Source organism: Podarcis filfolensis (assembly GCF_964270895.1).
Source record: "Podarcis filfolensis genome assembly, chromosome: 1".
In the NCBI taxonomy this organism is placed as follows: domain Eukaryota; kingdom Metazoa; phylum Chordata; class Lepidosauria; order Squamata; family Lacertidae; genus Podarcis; species Podarcis filfolensis.
In genome coordinates this window covers 119,016,432-119,040,689 of record NC_139604.1, presented here as the reverse complement: position 1 = coordinate 119,040,689, position 24,258 = coordinate 119,016,432, and the positions used below count along the sequence as shown (strand labels likewise).

The following is a 24,258-nucleotide window of genomic DNA, read 5'->3' as shown; positions in this document are numbered from 1 at the left end:
AAAAGTGCCTCTCCAGCTGAGTTAGCAATTGCGCGCGGGCTGTATCTTTAAAGGGAAAGGCCTTTTGCGCGCTGGCTCCTCCCAGTCTAAAAGCCTTTTTTTGCCTGACAGAGGCGGACGTTGGCTTCGCTCCTGCCGCAGCTGAGCTCTCCGCCGCCATGGAGGTGCTGGAGGTGATCTGGGGCTTGCTGCGCCTCTTGCTGGCCGTGTCCCTCCTGGCGTTTGGCCTCTACTGCTGCTACCTAAAATCTATTCATATGAAATACGATTACATCCCCAGCGCCCCGAGGGCGAGGTAAGAAGCGGGAGCGTCGACAAGTTTCCTTTCCCGATTCTATCCAGGGAAGCAGGATAAACTACAGAGCAGCAGTCAGCGGCCTGGATCCCACCCCCCACCCCCCACCCCCGATGCTGGCTGGGGTTAATGTGACTTTTAGCCCCAAATATCTGGAGGGTAGTAAGCTTCCGAGGGTAGTTTCTTCCCAGTACAATCCGTGCGTTTTTACGCAGAAAGAAGCCCCCTGCTATGTTCCAGGGGACTTTCCGCGCATGCCTATGTTTGCTCAAAAGTAAGCAAACTTCAATGGGGTTTACTCCTGCGTAAATGGCGGGTTTAGGATTTGGAGGTTCAACCTCCCCCACTCCCCCACTCCTTCCAAGCAACCTGTTTATGATGCATCTTGGTCACGCGCTATCCAGTTCATTTTCCTTTGGCTTCTTTGCTTTTGGCAAGATCCAGGCAGGCTGGAGCAAATTCATGTCGCACAGTTGAAGTCGGTTTGGTATTCTACTTGCTCAAAGAACCCCCTCCCCAAATCAGACCCCCCCCCGGTTTTTTTCATCGATAAGGAAGGCCATGGGGGAAATGGACCGGATTGTTTGCAACATCTACAACCTCCCCGCGTACAGTTTGCAGTGGATACTCAATACATAGCAGGTGTCGTCCAAGCTTTTTGCAAACTTTGGGCAAATAAATTCCGAGGAACATTTAAAAAAAAAGTCCGGTTTGTTTGTTTGCTACCCCGCCGCAGCAGATCAGCTGGAATTGTGGAACTTGCATTTGTTAGTATGTGTTTGAATCGTGTCGGAAATTAGTTGCAGTCTGGTAGTATTCCAGAGAGACTCCTGCTGTTTCAGATTCAGATCTTATTGCATGAACAATGTGGAGCTTTAAATAATGTTTTAAATCCCCTCCCCCATACAAGTACAGTCTACTGTGGAGGGGACCACACTGCAGCAGAGAGGAGTTTATGGCAATCTTGCAATGCAGTCCACTGTTGATGTACCAGGTAACAGGTGGGGCCAAGGCTGGCCTAGACTTGAAGCCAAAACCCACCCACCCCCAAAGCAAAACACCCTGCAGAATGCCGAAAAACAAAAATTGCACCCCCTCAGATTCCTTCCCAGCTTGTGGAAGTCCAGGCAATTTCACAAAGAAGCTTTGTGTGCAGTTCAATACCCCTTGCAGTTAGACCCATGCTTCTAGATATTAATAAGAACTCAAGATACCATATTTTTTGCTCTATAAGACTCACTTTTTCCCTCCTAAAAAATAAGGGGAAATCTTACGTGTGTGCATCTTACGGAGCGAATGCAAGCTGCGTAGCTATCCCAGAAGCCAGAACAGCAAGAGGGATTGCTGCTTTCACTGCGCAGCGATCCCTCTTGCTGTTCTGGCTTCTGAGATTCAGAATTTATTTTTTTTTGTTTTCCTCCTCCAAAAACTAGGTGCGGCTTGTGATCTGGTTTGTCTTATAGAGCAAAAAATACGGTAGTTTTTAAACCTTACATAAGAAGCAAGAGCTGGGTTAGAATGAGCATAGACACCACAGTTGGCAACTGTCTTTTGTTTCTTGGGCAGTGTGGTGCAGTGGTTAGAGTATTAGACTGAAGCTCTCTAGATGGAACTGGGCAAGTCACACACTCTCTCAGCCTAACCTTCATCTGTGGGTTGCCGTGAGGCTAAAATGGAGAAGAGAGAAAACATGCAGCACCATCTTGAGCTCCTTGGGATATTACTACTATTGCTGTTATTATTTATTAAATTGGTATAGCGCCCTTCATCTGAAGATCACAACATAAAAATACAAAACGAGAACATGAAATGCACATTAAAAATAAAAAGCAAACCAATAACCCTCCTCCCACAAACACATTTAAAGGGACATAGAATGATGTGATAAATCAGGGACTGCCAAGCTTGGCACCTCCTTTGGTGCCCCTGGGTTGAACCATAATTCCCCGATTCCCAGCTTCCATTTTTTTTATTTTTAAAGTTTTAGAATGTTCGGAACCTGAGATAGGAGGCAAGGCCAACATTCTCATTTTCCCCCCTACTCATCTCTTGGTGTTTTACCCTCCCTTTGGAATAATTTGCTGCCGCAAGAAGAATTCCTGTGTAACCCCAGTATTTGAGAGAAGGAAAGGTCTAGGTGTGGTCTGGGCAGGGGGAGCAAGGGATTTCCACAGGCAGCTCCATCCAAGTCAAGTCCAACAGCTGGGTACTCTTCTGATGTACTCTTCTTGATGTTGTAAGTGGTTCTTAACACGCTGGAATTTTCCAGACATATACCTGTTCTGCAAGACGGGATCCACAAGTTTGCCCTGTTCAGCTGGCAGATAATTGGGGGGCAGGAGGAACTGCCATAGGCTATGTACTGTTCTCATTCCACCCATAAAATTAGCAAGACTGTGTGTAAATCTGGAGAGGAGTCATTCGCTGGTGATAGAATTTGTGTATTGTATGTCAAATCACGCCAACCTAGCAGTTTGAAAGCACGTCCAAGTGCAAGTAGATAAATAGGTACCACTCCGGCGCGAAGGTAAACGGCGCATCCGTGCACTGCTCTGGTTTCGCCAGAAGTGACTTAGTCACTTAGTCCACATGACCCGGAAAAACTGTCTGTGGACAAACGTCGACTCCCTCGGCCAGTAAAGTGAGATGAGCGCCGCAACCCCAGAGTCGTTCACGACTAGATTTAATTGTCGGGGTCCTTTACCTTTTTTTTAATGTCAAATCACACAGCTCTGCCCTACTCCAACTCCCTGGTCCTGAATGGGGTAACTGTGTCCCTGAAGGACCAGGTGCGCAGCCTGGGAGTCATTTTGGACTCACAGCTGTCCATGGAGGCCCAGGTCAATTCTGTATCCAGGGCAGCTGTCTACCAGCTCCACCTGGTACACAGGCTGAGACCCTACCTGCTCGCGGACTGTCTCGCCAGAGTGGTGCATGCTCTGGTTATCTCCCGCTTGGGCTACTGCAATGCGCTCTACGTGGGGCTACCTTTGAAGGTGACCGGGAAACTGCAATTAATTCAGAATGCAGCAGCTAGACTGGTGACTGGGAGTGGCCGCCGGGACCACATAACACCGGTCCTGAGAGATCTGCATTGGCTCCCAGTACGTTTCCGAGCACAATTCAAAGTGTTGGTGGTGACCTTTAAAGCCCTAGACGGCCTTGGTCCAGTATCCCTGAAGGAGCGTCTCCACCCCCATCGTTCAGCCCGGACACTGAGATCCAGCTCCGAGGGCCTTCTGGCGGTTCCCTCATTGCGAGAAGTGAGTTTACAGGGAACCAGACAGAGGGCCTTCTCGGTAGTGACGCCCGTCCTGTGGAACGCCCTCCCATCAGATGTCAAGGAAATAAGCAGCTATCTTATCTTTAAAAGACATCTGAAGGCAGCCCTGTTTAGGGAAGTTTTAAATATTAAATATTTAACTTTAACACTCGATTGTGAGCCACCCAGAGTGGCTGGGGAAACTCAGGCAGATGGGCGGGGTATAAATAATAATAATAATAATAATAATAATAATAATAATAATAATAATATATCATCATCATCATCATCTTGCCGGCAGTGGAGCCAGCCTTGACAATGATTAAAGGGGCAGGATCCATGTCCTCCTTTTCACCTGACTGCATCTTCCATGTATGTGTGTGCCTTACATGCCTTAAATTCTGCCTTTACCATTTTTTTGCAGCTTTTTCTTAGGCCACCTGCCAATACTATGGGGAATGCTGAAAAATAATGAATGTCCTCATCAGCTCTTCTTGCAATGGTATGTAAAAAAATAATAATCAAATAGTTTAAAATTTGAGATAATGAATTGCATTGCCAGCAGTCTATATGGTGTCTTGTTTTTTTAAAAATCTTTAAATGCATGTCTGCAGACAGAAGCTGTTCTTTTTGAAATTTTGTGTGGCACCTACTAATTGTACATACTTTGTCAATAATAAAATAATACGATAACTAGTTCTCATTCGGTAGAATGGTTCAGAAGAAGTGTGAAAACTCCAAATGTTAGCCTCGCTGAAGAAGCAGATACCGGTACTTGGGTGTGATCTAATTTTGTGTTTGTAGTGTTGAAAGCTGATTAGCCAATGCAGAAATTTGCTTTGTTTGCCTGGGTGCTGAGAGTGAACCTTTGATCATGTGATGAAGCTACTGAGTTGCAAATTTGCCATCTTGAAAGGGTGGTGGCTGTTAGTCCCTCTCTGACCCTGGCAAGTGATAATATTGCTTAACATTACATATTTTGTAAGGTGCCAAGCCTGTGCTGCACAGCACAAGACATTGTATGTATGTTTTTGATGTTTTAATTCTGTTGTAAATAAAGTTTTGTCAGTAAAAGTTTGAATAATATTTCCGTGGGCCTCAGCAAGGTTTCATTTCCAAAGGAGTCGGTTCTTATGCTTCCAGTCGCTTCAGACTGCGCAATATTTAATATCTGCGACAGGGAATGCCTTCTTTGGGGCCGCCGCCACCTCTGAATTTCTGAGGGAGGTGGAATTTCCACTGCTGAACATAACACCTCAAGGGGTGTGTAGGGGGCAGTCTGTCAGTTATTTGAGGCACAAGTCATTTAGGGCTTTAAAGGCTAGTGTGAGCAGATGTTGGGCTCATAAAGGAACCAGCAGCCAATGCAGCTGTTTTAGAACAGGGCTTCTAAAGGAAACCCCAGCAAATAATCTGGCCGCTGTGTTTTGGACCAGTTGAAGGTTCTGAGTCATCTTCAAGGGAATCTCCCTGTAGAATACATTGCAGTCATCCCATCTGGAAGTTACAGGAGCAATGGAGTACTATGGTCAGTTCATCTCTCTCTTGAATATCTTATATATACTCCAGCTGTCCCTATATGCTGGGGAACATATTCTCATATCCCTGACACTAAAGATACAGCTTTTTTTTTTTAAGCGAGCCCATGTTCAGGAATTTCCTTTCAAGTCTTTACACAGCAATGACCTTAGAAAGAAAGAAAAATACGATGTCTCTTGTTCTAGTGCAGTGGTACCTCTGGATGTGAACGGGATCTGTTCTGGAGCCCCATTCGCATCCTGAGCAGAACGCAATCCGCGTCTGCACGTGTGCGGGTTGCGATTCACCACTTCTGAGCATTTGCATGACGTAATTTTGAGCGTCTGCGCGAGCGGTGAAACCCGGAGGTAACCCGTTCTGTTACTTCCGGGTCGCCGCGGAACGCAACCTGAAAACGCTCAACCTGAAGCGTATTTAAGCCGAGGTATGACTGTATGTGCTTAGTATGGCAGCAGCATTTCTTACACCTTGTTTGATAGATAAATATGGTCATTAACTTGATCGTATGGTCACTTTTTACTACTGTTCAAATATCTTCCTTCACAGGGCTAATGAATATGGACCCATCTTGCGTTTTAATGCCTTTCACAGAGTCATGGTATTGGTATTAAGTCCTGAAGGAGTAAAGGTATATTTTGCGGTTTCCCCCTCTGAGCATGAAAATGGAAGTGATTTTTCAGAATTCCAGTATTTAGTGTATTATGCATCATTCCCTCTTCCAGGGAACTCTAGGAGTTGTAGCTTTGTGAAGACAGTAGGTAACTCCTAACAACTCCCAGCACATTGATCAAACTACAACTCCCAGGATTCTTTGGGAGAAGCCATGACTGATAGAGATCTTGACTCTTTGTTGTTTTAGAGTCTTTGACACCTTATTACAAACCACTTGAGTACATTTTAAAATATATAGTAAGTGGTCTATTGACATGGGTGGCACTGTGGTCTAAACCACAGAGCCTAGGGCTTGCCAGTCAGAAGGTCGGCAGTTCGAATCCCCGTGACGGGGTGAGCTCCCGTTTCTCGGTCCCAGCTCCTGCCAACCTAGTAGTTCGAAAGCACATCAAAGTGCAAGTACCGGTAGAGAAATAGGTACCGCTCCAGTGGGAAGGTGAACGGCGTTTCCGTGCGCTGCTCTGGTTCACCAGAAGCGGCTTAGTCATGCTGGCTGCATGACCTGGAAGCTATACTATCCCTCGGCCAGTAAAGCGAGGTGAACGCCACAACCTCAGAGTCGTTCGACTGGACCTAATGGTCAGTGGTCCCTTTACCTTTAAGTGGTCTATTAGAGGACTAAATTATCCCCACCCCCACCCTCCAACTTCACCACATTACAAGTAGCTCAGGAAGACTGCTGAATCACACACTTCCCAGCATCTCTGATTTAATCCCTATGGTTCAAACCATTTGTTTTCCCAGTAGAAGAGATCCGTACATTTGGATTAAATATAGCAGGGGTGCAGGAATTAGAATTACTAAGGAAAGGGAAGGAGATGGATATGAGGGATATAATTCATTCAGAGAGCCTGCGTTCATAAATAGACCAATAACAAAAAGTTCAATTCACAGGAATTGCCTTGTGGTGCTTTCAAATTTGCCATGAAAAGCAATCATAAATTTTTACTCGGTGATTGCTGTGCTCCTCAGTGCACTTTTTTGGAAGTAAAGTTCCCTGAGTTCAATACCAATTAAACATGTTTAGAATTATTATTATTAATAATAATTAAATTTGTATCCTGCCATATACCCGCAGGTCTCAGGGAGGTTCACAGGATAAAATCACGATATAAAAACACAATACTTCAGGCATGGACAAACTCTGGTCCTCCAGATGTTTGGGACTACAATTCCCATCATCCCTAGCTAACAGGACCAGTGGTCAGAGATAATAATTAATAATAATAATAATAATAATAATTTATTTATGGGATGATGGGAATTGTAGTCCCAAACATCTGGAGGGCCAGAGTTTGCCTATGCCTGCAATACATCATCAAAATAAAAACAAGAGCAGCCCAATAATCCCCCCAACCCCACATTTTAAAAGGGCATTGAATGTCAGTCAGACAAAGGCCTGGTTAAAGAGGTACGTTTTTGCCTGTACAGTGGACCCACTACTGGGTAAACTGTAGGTTTCCCTTTGACGTTCTAATAACAAACTTTCCTGCTAAGTCCATCTTGTCTGAGTGCCAGCCTCACACCCAGTTAAACATATCTTCTTCTTTTTTGGAATATTTTTTGAATTTTATAACAATTAATGATACAAATCTCATTCATCATGTTATTTACAATTATTCTCCCTCCCCTCCTCTGGACTTCCCTCAACTCCCCCTCTGCTGAGTTATTTAGTTTTATTTATTGTATCCTGATTTTCCTACACAAAAATAAAACCCCTTATCATTTCTCTGAAATATCTGTTACTCAAATGAAATTGTGAAAGTTTAATCAAATCCTGCCAGTGAATCCAGTCCGTTCTGTTGTTTCTGCAGATAAACTGTAAATGGTTCCCAGACTCTTTTGAAGTCCTTTTTGTCCTTCTCTCGTAGTTTATCTGTTAGCTTAGCCAATTCTGCGTAGTTCATCAGCTTTTCTTTGATGGTATTTCTTCCGTCTTCCAATATTGTGCAATCAAGATTCTTGCCGCTGTTGTAGCATACATAAATAATGTCCATTTTTCTTTTGGTAGCTCTTGATTTGAGATACCTAACAAAAAGACTTCAGGGTGTTTAACAAAATTCATTTTAAACATTTTTTTCATTATAGATCATTTCCCAATATTTCAATGTTTTTGCATTCCCACCACATATGATAAAATGTTCCTTCCTTTTCCTTACATCTCCAACATCTGTTATTTTCTTTCCTAAACATCTTTGCCATTTTTACTGGTGTGACATACCATCTATACATCATTTTCATGTAATTCTCTCTTAATAGTATGCAATCTGTGAATTTTATATCAACTTTCCACAATTTTCCCCACACCCAGTTATACATATCTGAGGTTTCTCTGAATCAGCATTTGTTGATTCTCTGCGGACCTACAGAATGTGTCTTACAAAAAGGCATTTTAAACTTTTTTGGGGAAATACTCTGACACCACTTATTGGGTGAACACATTGAACCTTCTCAAGGCAGAAAGGTGAAGACCTCCCAGCCCGCCCCAAATTTAAATACCCCAAATCCCACACTCTAAACACTGGTGGGATGGAGGGAGCCCTGTATATCTTATTCCCTCTTCACAATTTTAGCGGAAAGTATTCATTGTGACCACATGAATTACCATATTTTCCTTGTGTAAGACTATATTTTTTCCTAATTTTTTGAAGTTTAAAATAAGGGGTCGTCTTATATACGGATAGTGCATAGTGCATTTTCTTAATTTTGAGTCCCCCAAAATAGGGGGCATCTTATACATGGGGGGGGGCGTGTTATACATGGAAAAATACAGTATATGTGAATACGGACTGACCAAATGATTTAATTTTAGGAGTTCCTGATGTTACCACAATACCCAAAGGATCCAGTTTCATATGGACTTTTTTTTAATTTATGCGGTGTACGGTAGGTAAGATGTACATAGCTAAGATGTACGTGGCGTGTGGGATGAGAAAATTCTATTGATTCAGAAAAAGGTTGTGATTGTTAATGCCACCAGGCAGGTGAATTTCTTCAGGCTCTGTTATATGCAGAAATGGATAGCACTGAATAACTTGGGTTCAGGATTCCTTAAGGACCGCCTGAGCCCTTATATCCCAACCCAGTCACTGAGAATATCCTGAGGAGCACTGTTCATTGTCCCCCCATCTTAACAGAGCGCTGACTGGCTTCAGCTGGAAGTTCAGTATTGGATGGCGCTGTGGGTTAAACCACAGAACCTAGGACTTGCCGATCAGAAGGTTGGCGGTTCGAATCCCCGTGACGGGGTGAGCTCCCGTTGCTCGGTCCTTGCTCCTGCCAACCTAGCAGTTCAAAAGCAAGTCAAAGTGCAAGTAGATAAATAGGTACCGCTCCGGTGGGAAGGTAAACGGCGTTTCTATGCGCTGCTTTGGTTCTCCAGAAGCTGCTTAGTCATGCTGGCCACATGACCCGGAAGCTGTACGCCGGCTCCCTCGGCCAATAAAGCGAGATGAGCGCCGCAACCCCAGAGTCGGTCACGACTGGACCTAATGGTCAGGGGTACCTTTACCTTTACCTTTTAGTCCCAGGCTATGGACCACCCTCACAGCAGAGATTTGGCAGTCATCCTTACAGCTAACTCTTGGGAGACCTACTTTATGTGGACAGGTCTATTCAGCTCTCATTCCCCCCCCCCCAAGATGAGCCTGTCATTTTAAATGATTATTTTGTACACCACCTTGATATTTTCTATGAGTGGGCAGTATACACATTTTTTTAAATAAATAAATAAAAAGTGCAGGAAATGCTGTGCAATCGAGGTGTCGAAGCTATGAATTGGTGACAACAGACCCCCAAGTGCCAGATGGCATTTCTAAGCGGTTCCATACAGATATTGGAGCAGCATAGGAGACAAGATAAACTCAAAAGTCTAAGGTATTGACCCAAGAATATCCTATTGCCACTTTCTGGAACTGACACTGGAGGGAGTTCTGGAAGCCCTGTCAATCAGAGAAGAGGTCAGTTCTTCTTCAACTCAGTCTTGGGCTGATTAACATCCAATACCCTTTTAAATGTGTTGCTGGGGGGGTATTGTTATGTTTTTGTGCTTGCTTTTATTATGCATTTTGGGTTTTCTCCCTCCTGTAATGAAATTTTCTGTTTTACATTTTAGAATATTCATTTAAACAATCTTAAAATACCAGTGATTTCCCTTCTTCTCTTTCCATGGTTCATTTTGCATAACTTAAATCCCTGCATATTTTACATAAACTATACCATTCAGTATTCCATTATTACAGTGGTTCAGAACATGATTTCAAAACTGGTCCGGAAATAGTAATAAAAATTCTCCATCGTTTTTCAGATTTTTAGGAAATGGCTTGGTGACTGATTGTGATTATGACCACTGGCACAAGCAGCGGAAAATTATGGACCCGGCCTTCAGTCGCAAGTAGATATTAACTGAATGTCTTTTCTTAAGTGATGCTGCGCATTTCGGTTCATGTTAATAACCTAACCACCTATCTCTAAATGAGCTTATGGCTCAATTGGCAGATAGCACTAACCCAAACAGCATGAATGTATGAATGTGCAGGCTTCTGGAGAGGCAATCATGACTGTTTTACTTCTCCTCTTGTTGCTGCTGTGAGCTAATCCATGATTTGGGTTAGCAGGTTGTCTGAACCAGGATTCATGGTTTGTCTCCCTCCAGACAAACCATAGGACAAACCTTGGTTGCAGTTTGGCGCAAGACAAATCATGAGTGTGGGTTTGGACAATATACTAAGACAAACCACAGCTTAGCTCACAGCAGCAGGAGGACCAGATGTGTAGAGGAGCAAAGTAGCCACAATCTCCCGTCTTGAGAACCAGCATGTTCATGCTAAGCTATAGTCCAAGTAGCTGTGCTGTGTTTCACCTCCATATTGGAGGCAGAAATAATTCTCTGTGTGTTGCTGGAAGCCACAGAAGGCGAGAATCACCTTGTGCTTGGGTCTTGCTTGCTTGGCCACTGTGAGAACGGAATGCTGTACTGCATGGGCCATGGGCCTGATCCAGTTAGCTCTTATATTCATTTCCACACCTTAGACAGCTTCCAGTTTGACCGCAAAGTCCTGCCTTTGCTTGCTTTTATTAATTTTACAGTTACCTGATGGGCTTGATGGGGCCCTTTAACGAGCAAACAGAAGAGCTTATGAGGGTGCTGGATGAAAAAGCCGATGGAGAAACTGCAGTGGATGTGATGAGCCTGCTGAAACGCCTGACGCTGGACATCATTGCAAAGGTACTCGCCGGATGAATTTCCTGTTTCCATTAAGGAGCAGGGGATGCCTCTCATTCTGAGTCAAATTGAGTCAAAGGGCAGCACAAAGGAGAAGTTTAAGATGGGAGAAAAGGGTGTTGGGAAGCCCTCACCCTTTTGGGCTAACACATAGGGAAAGGAAATCTTACATTGCATGTCTGTTGAATAGAGCCACAGCACAAATAAATAATTTCTGCCAAGTATCCAGAGGAATGCTGCAATTCACCAGCTCAACTTTCACCCAGCTTCATAAGACATGCAAAGCTGACATCAGAATAATAACAATGTGTTGTAACTATTTCTTTAATTGCTGCTGCTGTTTTAATTGTATGGAATTCACGTTGGCTGGCTTTAATAGTGTTTAATTTTGGTTTCATTTTTGTATATTTCTGTGCCAGGACCTTCAGGTGAAAGGCAGGCTATATATATGTTAAGTAAATACAGTAGTACCTCGGGTTAAGTACTTAATTCGTTCCGGAGGTCCGTACTTAACCTGAAACTGTTCTTAACCTGAAGCACCACTTTAGCTAATGAGGCCTCCTGCTGCCGCTGTGCCGCTGGAGCAAGATTTCTGTTCTCATCCTGAAGCAAAGTTCTTAACCTGAAGCACTATTTCTGGGTTAGCGGAGTTTGTAACCTGAAGCGTATGTAACCTGAAGCGTATGTAACCTGAGGTACTACTGTATATAACAAAATGTATACACACATACACAGCCTGTTGTGTTTCTGACCAAGAAGCCAAGGGCTTTTTAATGTTCCTGTAACTCTTTTGTGAACAAAGCTGAACCCCACAGGTATAATGTACCGAAACATTTCCTCCTCTTTGGTGTTTAAAAGGCTTGAGAAACAGAGATCAAGCTTGAATTGCAAAGGAGGATGGCAGAATGCAAAGATGTTTTAGATCCCCTTTCTTCACATTATCAGGTAGCCTTTGACCTTGAACTGAACACCCTGCATGATGAGAGCACGCCTTTTCCGCATGCGATGTCCATGATCATGAAAGGACTGGGTCAGTCACGCAATCCATTATTTAAGGTCAGTGCAGGCATTTCTCGTGGAACTCTGACCCTCTCTGAAGCATACATTATTGCTTGTAAAGCTTATTCCAAGACAAATCCTTTTGGGAAACTGGCAAGTGATGTTATAACTTAGTTCTTTTGCACCCCAGCATTCCTGCGCCACTAGATATGCCTTGAACATTTTTGCTTGGGCTTGCCCTGTTCTTCCTACCTGTTTCCAGACTGTCTTGTACAACTTTAGGACCCGCGTAGATTTTGCATAGCGATCTCTGATATGTGGGAATGGACCATTCAACACCTGCTAGTCAGAAAGGACGCTTGTCTAAGGGATCATGAACCGCCAATGGGCCACAGCTATCTTCTGTCTTAGCAGGTGGCTTTTGTTGACAGCTACGCCATCCAGTAATATGTTCTTGGTTTTGCTCTGCTCTGCTCCTCAAGATAGTATCTGTTATCTGTCCAGTATCTGCCAAAGTACAGGAAAGAAGTGAAAGAGGTTCAGGAGAGCTTGCTACTGCTGCGCCGTTTTGGCAGCCAGTGTATTGAACAGAGACGCAAAGCCATCCAGAATGGGGAGGAGATTCCATTGGATATTCTGACTCAGATACTGAAGAGTGCAGGTAGGAGACTTCTTTTTTAATATGCTTTTTATTAATTTTCTGGTTTACACAAATAAATACAATAAATTTCATCCATCGTCCACTCATTTCCTTATCTGCCGCTCTGCCGAGCCATAACTTCCCTCGCTCCCTCCAACCAGTTTTCCTTTTTCAATCTACTTCCCGCAGTCTCTTCTTATTTTCCCAGTCCACGCCGTAAGATTTATTTCAGTCCTGCTAGTGTCTTCAGGTTCCTACAGTTATTATTTATATAATCCATAAATTTACTCCAATCTCTTTGGAATTTTGCTTCCTCCTGGTTTCGGATCCTGCAGGTCAGTTTTGCTAGTTCCGCATATTCCAACATCTTCGTCTGCCGCTCCTCCATGAATGGCAATTCTTGTACTTTCCATTTTTGGGCAAACATAAATAACCTTTGATCCACTTTTTCAATTTCCTCTCCCATCAAGCCCAGCAAAAAAGCTTCTGGCTTTTTGGGAAAGGTATATTTAAACATCTTTTTCACTTCATTGTAAATCATTTCCCAAAATGCTTTTGTTTTCTCACATGACCACCACATGTGGTAAAAGTCACCATCCTTATCTCTACACTTCCAGCATAATTTACTACTCATCCTAAACATTTTTGCCAATTTCACAGGTGTCAAGTACCGTCGGTACATCATTTTCATTGTATTTTCTTTTAAGATGGTACACGCTGTAAATTTTAAGTTCTCGTTCCACAGTCTCCCAACATTGAGTATGATGCGTGGGTAAGGTAAAGGTAAAGGGACCCCTGACCATTAGGTCCAGTTGTGACCGACTCTGGGGTTGCGGAGCTCATCTCGCTTTATTGGCCGAGGGAGCTGGTGTACAGCTTCCGGGTCATGCGTCTGGCAAACCAGAGCAGCACATGGAAATGCCGTTTACCTTCCCACCGCAGCGGTACCTATTTATCTACTTGCCCTTTGATGTGCTTTCGAACTGCTAGGTTGGCAGGAGCAGGGACCGAGCAACGGGAGCTCACCCCGTCGTGGGGATTCAAACCGCTGACCTTCTGATCGGCAAGTCCTAGGCTCTGTGGTTTAACCCACAGCGCCACCCGCATCCCTGATGCGTGGGTTGGAGACTCCTTTTGAAGGAATCATAGAATTTGAAAGGACCAAATGTAGGATGGAGAACACTTGGCTCACTAGCAGTACACATGGAACGGATCTTGGGGTCTTGATGGACCATGAGCTGAACATGAGTCAACAGTGTGAGGCAGCAGCAAAAAAAGTGAATTCTATTTTAGGCTGCATCAACAGAAGTATAGAGTCCAGATCAAGGGAAGTAATAGTACCACTCTATTCTGCCTTGGATAGACCACACCTGGAATTCTGTGTCCAGTTCTGGGTGCCACAATTTAAGAAGGATGATGACAAGCTGGAACTTGTGCAGAGGAGGGCAACTAGGACAGTAAGAGCTTTCTGACAGTAAGAGCTGTTTGACAGTGGAAGAGTCTCCCTTGGGAGGTTGTGGACTCTCTCCTTGGGGGTTTCTAAGCAGAGGTTGGATGGCCATCTGTCATGGAGGCTTCCTTTTGGGCAGGGAGGTCAGCCTCACTCTTGGTTTCCTGTCTTGACAGCTGAGGAAGGGGACTGCGATGCTGAAATTCTCCTGGACAATTTCATCACTTTCTTCATTGCAGGTTGGTAGATCTATATTCCTTTTTTCCTTCCATCCTTTAATTATGAACTGACCCAGACCTTGCGATCATCATTTGAGGCCCTTCCTCATGGGCCTCCTATGTGAGAGATCTGGAGGGTGGCAACATGAGACCAAGGCCTTTTCTGTGGTGGCTCCCCGCTTGTGGAATGCTCTTCCCAGGGAGGTTCGACTGGCGCCTTCATTATATATCTCCAGGCACCAGGCGGAAATGTCCCTCTTCAACCAGGCCTTTGGCTAAGTAAACAATCTGTGGCCTTTTAAACTGAGTGGTAGTGGTGATATTGTTTTTATTTGTTATTACGGTATGTATTTTTGTGTTGTAAACCAACCTGTGATCTTCAGATGAAAGATGGTATAGAAATTTAATTTGTTGTTGTTTAGTTGTTTAGTCGTGTCCGACTCTTCGTGAGCCCATGGACCAGAGCACGCCAGGCCCTCCTGTCTTCCACTGCCTCCCGCAGTTTGGTCAGACTCATGTTTGTAGCTTCGAGAACACTGTCCAACCATCTCGTCCTCTGTCGTCCCCTTCTCCTTGTGCCCTCTATCTTTCCCAACATCAAGGTCTTTTCCAGGGAGTCTTCTCTTCTCATGAGGTGGCCAAAGTATTGCAGCCTCAGCTTCACGATCTGTCCTTCCAGTGAGCACTGAGGGCTGATTTCCTTAAGAATGGATACGTTTGATCTTCTTGCAGTCCATGGGACTCTCAAGAGTCTCCTCCAGCACCATAGTTCAAAAGCATCAAGAAATTTAATAGATTCTAATAATAAAGTAATTAGATTCCCTGTCCTGCAGGTCACGAGAGCACTGCCAACTTCTTGTCTTTTACCATATTGGAACTGGGACGGCAACCTGACATATTGAAGAAGTGGGTGAAGTTCGCCATTCCCTTTTATTCTTCCTTTATTTGTGTTTCTATTTTTTAGCAGGTCCCTCCTACCCATTGATGGTCCGTTGAGTTATTTTATGCACTCTGTGTATGTCTAATGTTATACAGTGGTACCTCAGGTTACATACACTTCAGGTTACAGACTCCACTAACCCAGAAATAATACCTCGGGTTAAGAACTTTGCTTCAGGATAAGAACAGAAATCATGCTCTGGCAGCGCGGTGGCAGCAGGAGGCGCCATTAGCTAAAGTGGTGCTTCAGGTTAAGAACGAACCTCCGGAATGAATTACGTACTTAACCTGAGATACCACTGTATCCAGAAACTGGAGAAAGGAAAAGCAGCTCAAGGTGGTGCACAGAGTTCTCTACCTCCCCATTTTATCTTCACAACAGCCCTGTGAGGTAAGCTAGGCTGAGAGTGAGTGACTGGCCCATGAGCACCTAGTGAGCTTCACGGCTGAGTGAGGATTTGAACCTTGGTCTGCCAGGTTTTAGTCCAACACTCCAACCATTATACAGGTTGCATCTCCCTTCTCTCTATATGTGTTGAACTGTGTCCTGGATTGTAACCACCCAGGGCACCTAAACTGGCTATGATTTGGGAGCAATTATTTCTTATCTCTGGACGAACCGAACCAATATGCATTTTGACTGTGTGAGTGAATTATGGTGCTGCTTAGTCCTAGGAAGATACCATATTTTTCGCTCTATAAGACACACTTTTTCCCTCCTTAAAAGTAAGGGGAAATGTGTGTGCGTCTTATGGAGCAAATGAAGGCTGTGCAGCTATCCCAGAAGCCAGAACAGCAAGAGGGATCGCTGTGCAGCGATCCCTCTTGCTGTTCTAGCTTTTGGCTTAGCTGTGCGAAGCCTCTTCAGGGCAGCGGGATGAAGGCTGTTCTGGGATTCAGAATATTTTTTTTCTTGTTTTCCTCCTCCAAAAACTAGGTGCGTCTTATGGTCTGGTGCGTCTTATGGAGCGAAAAATATGGTAAATGCGGATACTTTCAAAGGTAGATGTCTGCCTTTTAGCATAATAAACAATCCACGGACATTTGAGTAAAATTTCTCCTGCATTTCCTTCTTAAGACTTCAGGCTGAAGTGGACGAGGTCGTTGGGGTGAAGAGAGATGTTGCCTATGAAAATCTCGCAGAGCTTAAATACTTATCACAGGTACACTTGGAGAATGCTCTGAAAAGATCCTAGTTGCCCAGCCATTAAGAGTAAGACATTGGTTTTAAGATGAAACTTGAGGCCTCATTTTAGAGCAAAGAATATCTCAAAGCCCTTTAGCTGTAATATTAACACTGTGAGAAAAAAATAATTCTCAGTTTCTCATAAGGAATTCTCATTGTGCAGAGAAATCTTATCTGCTGCATCAGCCTCCAGAAGAATAAGTGTGATACTGTGATACCTTTTTAACTGTTCAAACACTGGATATGCAATGACTCTAATTCTTCCTGGTCCATCCCTATAGCAGTAGGGAAGTTCAACTAGTACCAGTAGAAAATCCCTTAGTGCAGGAGCAGCCAAGATGGTACTCTCCAGATGCTTTGGATTACTGGTCACCAGCCAGTGGCTAGGGATGGTGGGAGGGCACTGCATTAACTATCTCTTCCTTACATCACATTACTATGTGATCCTTTCGTTCGGGCATGGTGGAATAAATATGCCTCTGTTACTCATTTCTTGTGCACAGATCTTATTCGGTTGTGCTTCCTTTATGCAGTGGTACCTTGCTTCTTGAACATAATCCATTCTGTTTTTTGTTTTTTTAAGTATTTTTATTAATTTTAATGTACAAATTTTTTTAAAAGACATACCACACAAATTCTTACATACATATTCTTATTTGGACTTCCTTCAACACCTCTGATAATCCTCCGTCCTAATCACTTCTCCTGCAATTCTTAACTTAATATTGCCTTTATATTTCTTAACAAATCATCTCCCCCTTTCCATTTTTACAATATTTCTTAAGTTACTCCTCACAGAACTTCTTGTAAACCTACAAACGTAATTTGATCATCACAAATATTTTTCAAATACTCCATAAATTTAGTCCAGTCTTCGGTGAACCTCTGGTCCCGCTGGTTTCGGATCCTTCCTGTTAGCTTATCTAATTCTGTGTAGTCCATGAACATAATCCATTCTGGAAGTCTGTTTGACTCTCGAAACATTTGAAAACCAAGGCGTGGCTTCTGATTGGCTGCAGGAGCTTCCTGCACACAAGCAGAGGCCACGTCGGATGTTCAGCTTCCAAAAAACATTTGAAAACCGGAACATTTACTTCCGGGTTTTTGGTGTTCGAGTGCTGATTGGTTCATCAACTAAGCTGTTCGAGAACCAAGGTTCCACTGCAAATTCTATAAACTGTCCTGTTCTATATTCTGTTACCATTGCATTTTCCGAGCACTCAGAGAACATTGTTTTGATTGGGGGGCCCCCCTGCAATCCTTTCCCTAAACCCTTAACACTAAACCATGGTTTGCCATTGCTGGCAAAGCAGCTCATTGAGACGTACTTCTGAGTAGGCATGTGTAGCCTTGCGCTGTAGATTTCTTTTTTTATCCCTCTTCCACAAGAAAAATACAAAGTAGGAAACTTACAGGGGAATTAAGGCTGAAAACAAGTTATTAGTTCAAGTAGCCCCAATAAACTTGTGACTGAACTGACTTTCTGTGGGAAGAATTCCAGATGAAAACCCAACCCTTCCATTTAACAAATCATGCTAGTTGTTGAAAGGAAATGGCTCTTTTTACCTTTACCCTCTTAGGTTCTCAAAGAATCCCTGCGGTTATATCCACCAGCTCCAGCAACTGTCCGCTGGACTGAAAAGGAATGTGTCATTGAAGGAATCAAAATTCCAGCAGAAACCACTTTAATGGTGAGTCTTGTTTGAACACCATGTGCTGTTATCTAACACATTGGAATTCAACAACAAACTTCCCCTGATGCAACAGACTTTTATGTCCAGGGCAATGTATGTGCTCTGATTCTCTAAGAGGATGAGAAAGCAGCAGAATCTGCTCATGGCTTGTGGTGGGGATGGTGAATGGGGAGAGGGCCTTCTCAGTATTGGCGCCCGCCCTGTGGAACGCCCTCCCATCAGATGTCAAGGAAATAAACAACTATCTGACTTTTAGAAGACATCTGAAGCCAGCCCTGTTTAGGGAAGTTTTTAATGTCTGGTGTTTTGTTGTATTTTTAATATTTTGTTGGAAGCAGCCCAGAGTGGCTGGGGAAACCCAACCAGATGGGCAGAGTATAAATAAGTTGTTGTTGTTTATTATCCTTACTGTGGCAAACCTAGGCAAGAAACATAGTAATATCTCAAAGACTGTACTGAGTAATTTCTTGGTTCCTTGCATCTCTCTGGGATTACATCTCTCTGTAATGAATAGTAGTAATGGCTGAATAGGGCCATGCATTAGGGTTGCCATATTTCTAAAAGTAAAATTCCTGACACCCACAAAGTTGTTTAGCTTTTTTGGGGGGGGGGAAACCTCCCCCCCCGAGCGATTTTAAGCTTTTGGAGCTGTTTCCACTGCTCCCCCCACTGACATCATTTTTACACCCAAAAACCAGTCTACCATGCATGACTAAGTTTTTTTAAAAAAGTTATGCAAATCTCCTCCTTAGAATGACTAGCAGAAGCTGAATTAAATTGTGCAAGCTGTAAATTATGTGAAATGCAGGGTGACATGCAAATTAACTTACCTCGCAATCCTATACATGCCTACCCTGTCAAGTAGAGGAGATTACATATGGCATATAGGATTACAATGTTCATTTCATAATTGATACAGGTTGCAGTATTGGGTTTTTGGATTGTTGCAGAATTATTCTTCTTCTTTTAATCACAGAATGATTGGTTTTGTACCCCACTTTACCAGGCAAATTTTCCACTCAAAGCAGCTTTTAATGTCTAAAATAACGCAATACTTTAACAAAATGATGTTAAGCTATAATGAAGCAATGAAATATTAAAAAGCAGGGGGGTGGGCGCTAACTGATCATTGTATGCTAGGAAATGTGTACTTAGTGGGGGTGTTCAGTGTGATCACTTATAGTTATTATTAAATGCTTTTAATATTTCTTTGCTCACAGTTACTGTAAGTTGCCTCGAGCCCTTTAAGAATAGGGTGATGCATGTTCTATGAAGGACTAATCGGGGAAAGGAACCAGGACTTGATTAAAATACTGTATGCATTTGCCTCTAACTTTGAATAACCAATGTTTTTGAAGAATCATATATACAAATGTAAACTGCTCTGTTTCCTTGGCAGTTCAGCACCTATGTCATGGGACGTATGGAAAGGTTTTTCAAGGATGCGCTGGTCTTTGATCCTGAGCGATTTAGCAAAGACCAGCCAAGGTGAGTCCCTTTGTTATTTCTTCTAACAAAAATACGTGGTGACTGTCATTGAGACACACTGCTAATTCTTACGATTTTCAGAGGGATTGAAGAAAATATCAGAATTTTTTGAACGCCGAACACGACATTAGGACAGGTATTGGAAGTGTCTGCTGGGTAGGTGTGTAAGAAGGCATCCATTTCTATTGCAACCCATCTTCATTGTTGTGGCAGTTTGCCCGCCTAGGTGTGTGACATCATACTGGGTTCAGAAGGAAAGGGTTAACTAAGTGTAAAATGACTAACCAATGGGAACCCAAGGGGAGGAGTTAGGAGTTAGAGTTAGGGTGGTTGAGAAGTCAGTCTGGAGTTAGAGAAGAGATGGAGAGGTTAAGTCTGTGGGCTGGGCTAGTCTGATGTGAGAGAGTGAGAGAATTTGTTAAGAGGAGTCAGTCAAACAGTTGATATAATCAGTCATAAGGTATTAGGAAGGTATAGGCCAGTACAGAAACTAAAGTTAAGATACTGACAGGATTATTTTCTGAGAAACCATAAACTTGTTCATGTTTATAAAATAAACATGTTTATTTGGTTCAAGTTTAACAACTGTCTGGACTCAGCTGGTGGCAGCGGGGAAGCGAGCACAGTGGTGGCACAGGGATCAAGAGACCGTTAAACGTCCGGGGACCCTGTGTGATCGCCACAGTTGTGTGCAGTGCTGTCTCCAGTCTGCTGCAGTTTGTCATGTGATTAAAAAACTTACATTTTTCACCTCGCTGTCTGCTGCGGTGGGATTTCACGTTGTTAATTACGTTATTCCATCCCATTCATTTTGGTGCAAAGGAAATGCAATGCACACAGAGAACCAATCATAATCGATTGCATACCACTTGCAGACGGAAAACAACAGCAACGTGAATATTGATTGTATTTGCTGGATTGATTTCCATTTGGCACGTGGAACGAATAAGCAAACATCAAATTCTCCTGCGTCTGTACCACCAGACTATAAAATTTTCTGCCATGTGTCGGACTTTTTAGACCTTTTCCCTTACTTGTGATAAAAACTTAAGAGTTTCCAGTAAATGGCAACATTCACAAAATTATTTCAGTTATTTAGGGTTGCTATGTGACCAGGGATAAAAACAGGCTTGGCTTCTTTCTGTGCTTTTTAACAGCAGCTTGATCTGTAGAAATTAATCGACAGAGCTTTTTTGGGCGTAAGCAGAGATAATAGAATCATAGAATCATAGAGATGGAAGAGACCACAAGGGCCATCGAGTTCAACCCCCTGCCAAGCAGGAAACACCATCAGAGCACTCCTGACATATGGTTGTCAAGCCTCTGCTTAAAGACCTCCAAAGAAGGAGACTCCACCACACTCTTTGGCAGCAAATTCCACTGTCGAACAGCTCTTACTGTCAGGAAGTTCTTCCTAATGTTTAGGTGGAATCTTCTTTCTTGTAGTTTGGATCCATTGCTCCGTGACCGCTTCTCTGGAGCAGCAGAAAACAACCCTTCTCCCTCCTCTATGTGACATCCTTTTATATATTTGAACATGGCTATCATATCACCCCTTAACCTCCTCTTCTCCAGGCTAAACATGCCCAGCTCCCTTAGCCGTTCCTCATAAGGCATCGTTTCCAGGCCTTTGACCATTTTGGTTGCCCTCCTCTGGACACGTTCCAGTTTGTCAGTGTCCTTCTTGAACTGTGGTGCCCAGAACTGGACACAGTACTCCAGGTGAGGTCTGACCAGAGCAGAATACAGTGGCACTATTACTTCCCTTGATCTAGATGCTATACTCCTATTGATGCAGCCCAGAATTGCCTTGGCTTTTTTAGCTGCCGCGTCACACTGTTGGCTCATGTCAAGTTTGTGGTCAACCAAGACTCCTAGATCCTTTTCAGGAAGTGACTATGACTATTGTCAACCTGCTATTAAATACAACACCTAAATGGGAAGGTTCAGTCATAAAGCAAGGTCCCAGGTTCAGTCCTCAGTACTTCGAGGTAGGGCTAGGAAATACTCCCTGCCTGAACCCCTGAAGATCTGCTGTCAGCTATTGTAGACAATATTGAGCTAGATGAACCAATATCTGACTCTGTATAAAGCACCTTACTGTGTTCCTATGTTCATTAGCAGCTATAATCTATGCTGTTGCTTAGAAGGAAGCCTTTCTGGTGTTTTCAAAACCATCTTATTCTTGTCTGTCTTGTTTTTGTGGTGGTTTAGGCCGTCCTTTTGCTATTTCCCATTTTCCCTGGGACCTCGTTCCTGTATTGGGCAGATATTTGCACTGGTAAGTAAAGCAGTCCGCTGGTCAAGTGATGCAGAAGATAGATCCCTTTGCTTGAATTGCATCCCCTCCTCTTCTGCTTTTATGGAGTCCTACTTACTGCTGCGGGAGGTGGGTGGCACTGTGGGTTAAACTACAGAGCCTAGGACTTGCCGATCAGAAGGTTGGCGGTTCGAATCCCTGTGATGGAGTGAGCTCCCGTTGCTCAGTCCCAGCTCCCGCCAACCTAGCAGTTCGAAAGCATGACAAAGTGCAAGTAGATAAATAGGTACCGCTCCAGCGGGAAGGTAAACGGCGTTTCCGTGCGCTGCTCTTGTTTCGCCAGAAGCGGCTTAGTCATGCTGGCCACATGACCCGGAAGCTGTACGCCAGCTCCCTCGGCCCATAGAACGAGATGAGTGCCGCAACCCCAGAGTCAGTCATGACTGGATCCAATGGTCAGGGGACCCTTTACCTTTACCTCTGGTTACGAACTTAATTCATTCTGGAGGTCCGTTCTTAACCTGAAACCATTCTTAACCTGAGGTACCACTTTAGCTAATGGGACCTCCCGCTGCCACCGTGCTGCCGCTGCATAATTCTGTTCTCATCCTGAGGTAAAGTTCTTAACCCGAGGTACTACTTCCGGGTTAGTGGAGTCTGCAACCCGAAGTGTTTGTAACCCAAGGTGTTTGTAACCCGAGGTACCACTGTACACTGCTTTTCACCACAAATGGTCACAAAGTGGTTTTCCACTACCAACAATAAAAGTATCAATCCATCAAAATAACACAAGTGTTCAAAACAAAAATCACAGGTTAAAAACACATTCAGTAAGTCGACATGGGACAACTTGCTTAAAACACCCACTGAAAATAAAAAAGGTCTTCCTTGAGTGCTGAAGGAGGAGGAAGCTTGTCTGATCTCAGCTTAGGATGCAGGGCCACAGAATTGGGCCCACAACACTGACTGCACACTGGATACAAGCTGTGCATCTGAGCCATGGGAAACCACTAACAGAGACTGTCCTGAAAATCTCAGAGATGGGGAAAGAGATATAAGGTATTAAGGAATCCAGCTGGCACTGTAAAGAAAGAATTCAGAGTGTACTTAGAGCGTGTTCCTGGTCCTTCCTTTCTGAAGTTGAATTGTTAGGCATCACATGACATCAGACGGTCAACAAGTACCCACCCACCTGTCAGAAGTGCAGAGAGTACCTTGGTTCTCAAACTTAATCCGTTCTGGAAGTCCATTCTAAAACCAAAGCATTCCAAAACCAAGGTTCGTTTTACCATAGAAAGTAATGCAAAATGGATTAATCTGTTCCAGACAAGCCCTAAAACAGCAATTTAACATGAATTTAACTAACGAGACCACTGATCCATAAAATGAAAGCAATAATCAACGTACTGTACTATAAAATAAATAAGACAGTATTGTAGATGATAGAAATATTTTTTTTTTCTTACCTGCACCGATGATAGTTATTGTTTGGATTGGAGGGGGGGCGCTTTTTATCCATTTCCGCAGTCATACAATCAATCAGTCAGTAGGTGAACTGGGTTCCACACAGTCACAAAAACAAATCAATCGAAAAAGCCTCAAAAACAAAAGCACCAAACTTAATCCATTCTGGAAGTCCATTTGACTTCCAAAATGTTCAAAAACCAAGGTGCAGCTTCTGATTGGTGCAGGCGCCCCGGAAACAATACCCGGCTTCCCAAAAACATTTGAAAACCAGAACACTTCCGGCTTTTCGGCATTTGGGAACCAAGGCATTTGAGAACCAAGGTACCACTGTACTGGATTGGGGCTGCCGGTTGCATGCTGATTTCAGGTTTAACTCTCTGTATTGTGGTCCAGGAGGATTCCAAGGCAAGTGTTCTCTTACCCCGTGTGTCCAGAGAATATATAGCTATATTTGAGCACTAATTTGAGCAGGGGGGGCGGGGGGGAGTCTTGCTTCTCTCAGTAGGTGGTGGCAGTCAGTATTAGCTGATAAGCTTCCCTTATTGACCACCTGGGGAGAAGGGCTTGTGAAGGGACCCCATGAAGGTCACACAGAGTCACTTGGACAGGATGAAGATGCAATAAAATTAAACACACCAAGCTCACTATTCTATTTTGGTTTTGTTTGCTTATAACAGATGGAGGCTAAAGTGGTGATGGCCAAGTTCCTGCAGCGGTTTGAATTCCAGCTGGTCCCGCCTCAGAGCTTTAAGATTCAGGACACAGGAACACTGATGCCATCGGATGGTGTGGTGTGTCGGCTGAAGCCACGCCGTCAGATGGGCGGGGATGGAAATACTTATTAGAACATGTTTAAAAGTGCACTTTATACATGGAGAGAATAATTGGGCGCACTCTTCCCACCTTGGATCAAATCTAAGCTTCC

At 43.6% G+C, this 24,258-nt stretch overlaps 1 protein-coding gene across 1 annotated transcript; it reads left to right on the top strand.

Annotated features, from left to right (window-relative positions):
- Nucleotides 1-118: 118 nt before the first annotated feature.
- Nucleotides 119-24,178, top strand: LOC310763650 (cholesterol 24-hydroxylase-like; the record flags this gene model as incomplete). Its single annotated transcript, XM_083616175.1, has 15 exons — nt 119-295; nt 3,982-4,059; nt 5,643-5,724; nt 8,581-8,654; nt 10,075-10,161; nt 10,857-10,995; nt 11,938-12,048; nt 12,496-12,652; nt 14,258-14,320; nt 15,133-15,205; nt 16,317-16,401; nt 18,005-18,115; nt 19,518-19,606; nt 21,821-21,887; nt 24,011-24,178. The coding sequence occupies exons 1-15, from the start codon at nt 159-161 to the stop codon at nt 24,176-24,178; spliced, it is 1,521 nt and encodes a 506-aa protein (XP_083472301.1). The 5' UTR covers nt 119-158.
- Nucleotides 24,179-24,258: the final 80 nt, after the last annotated feature.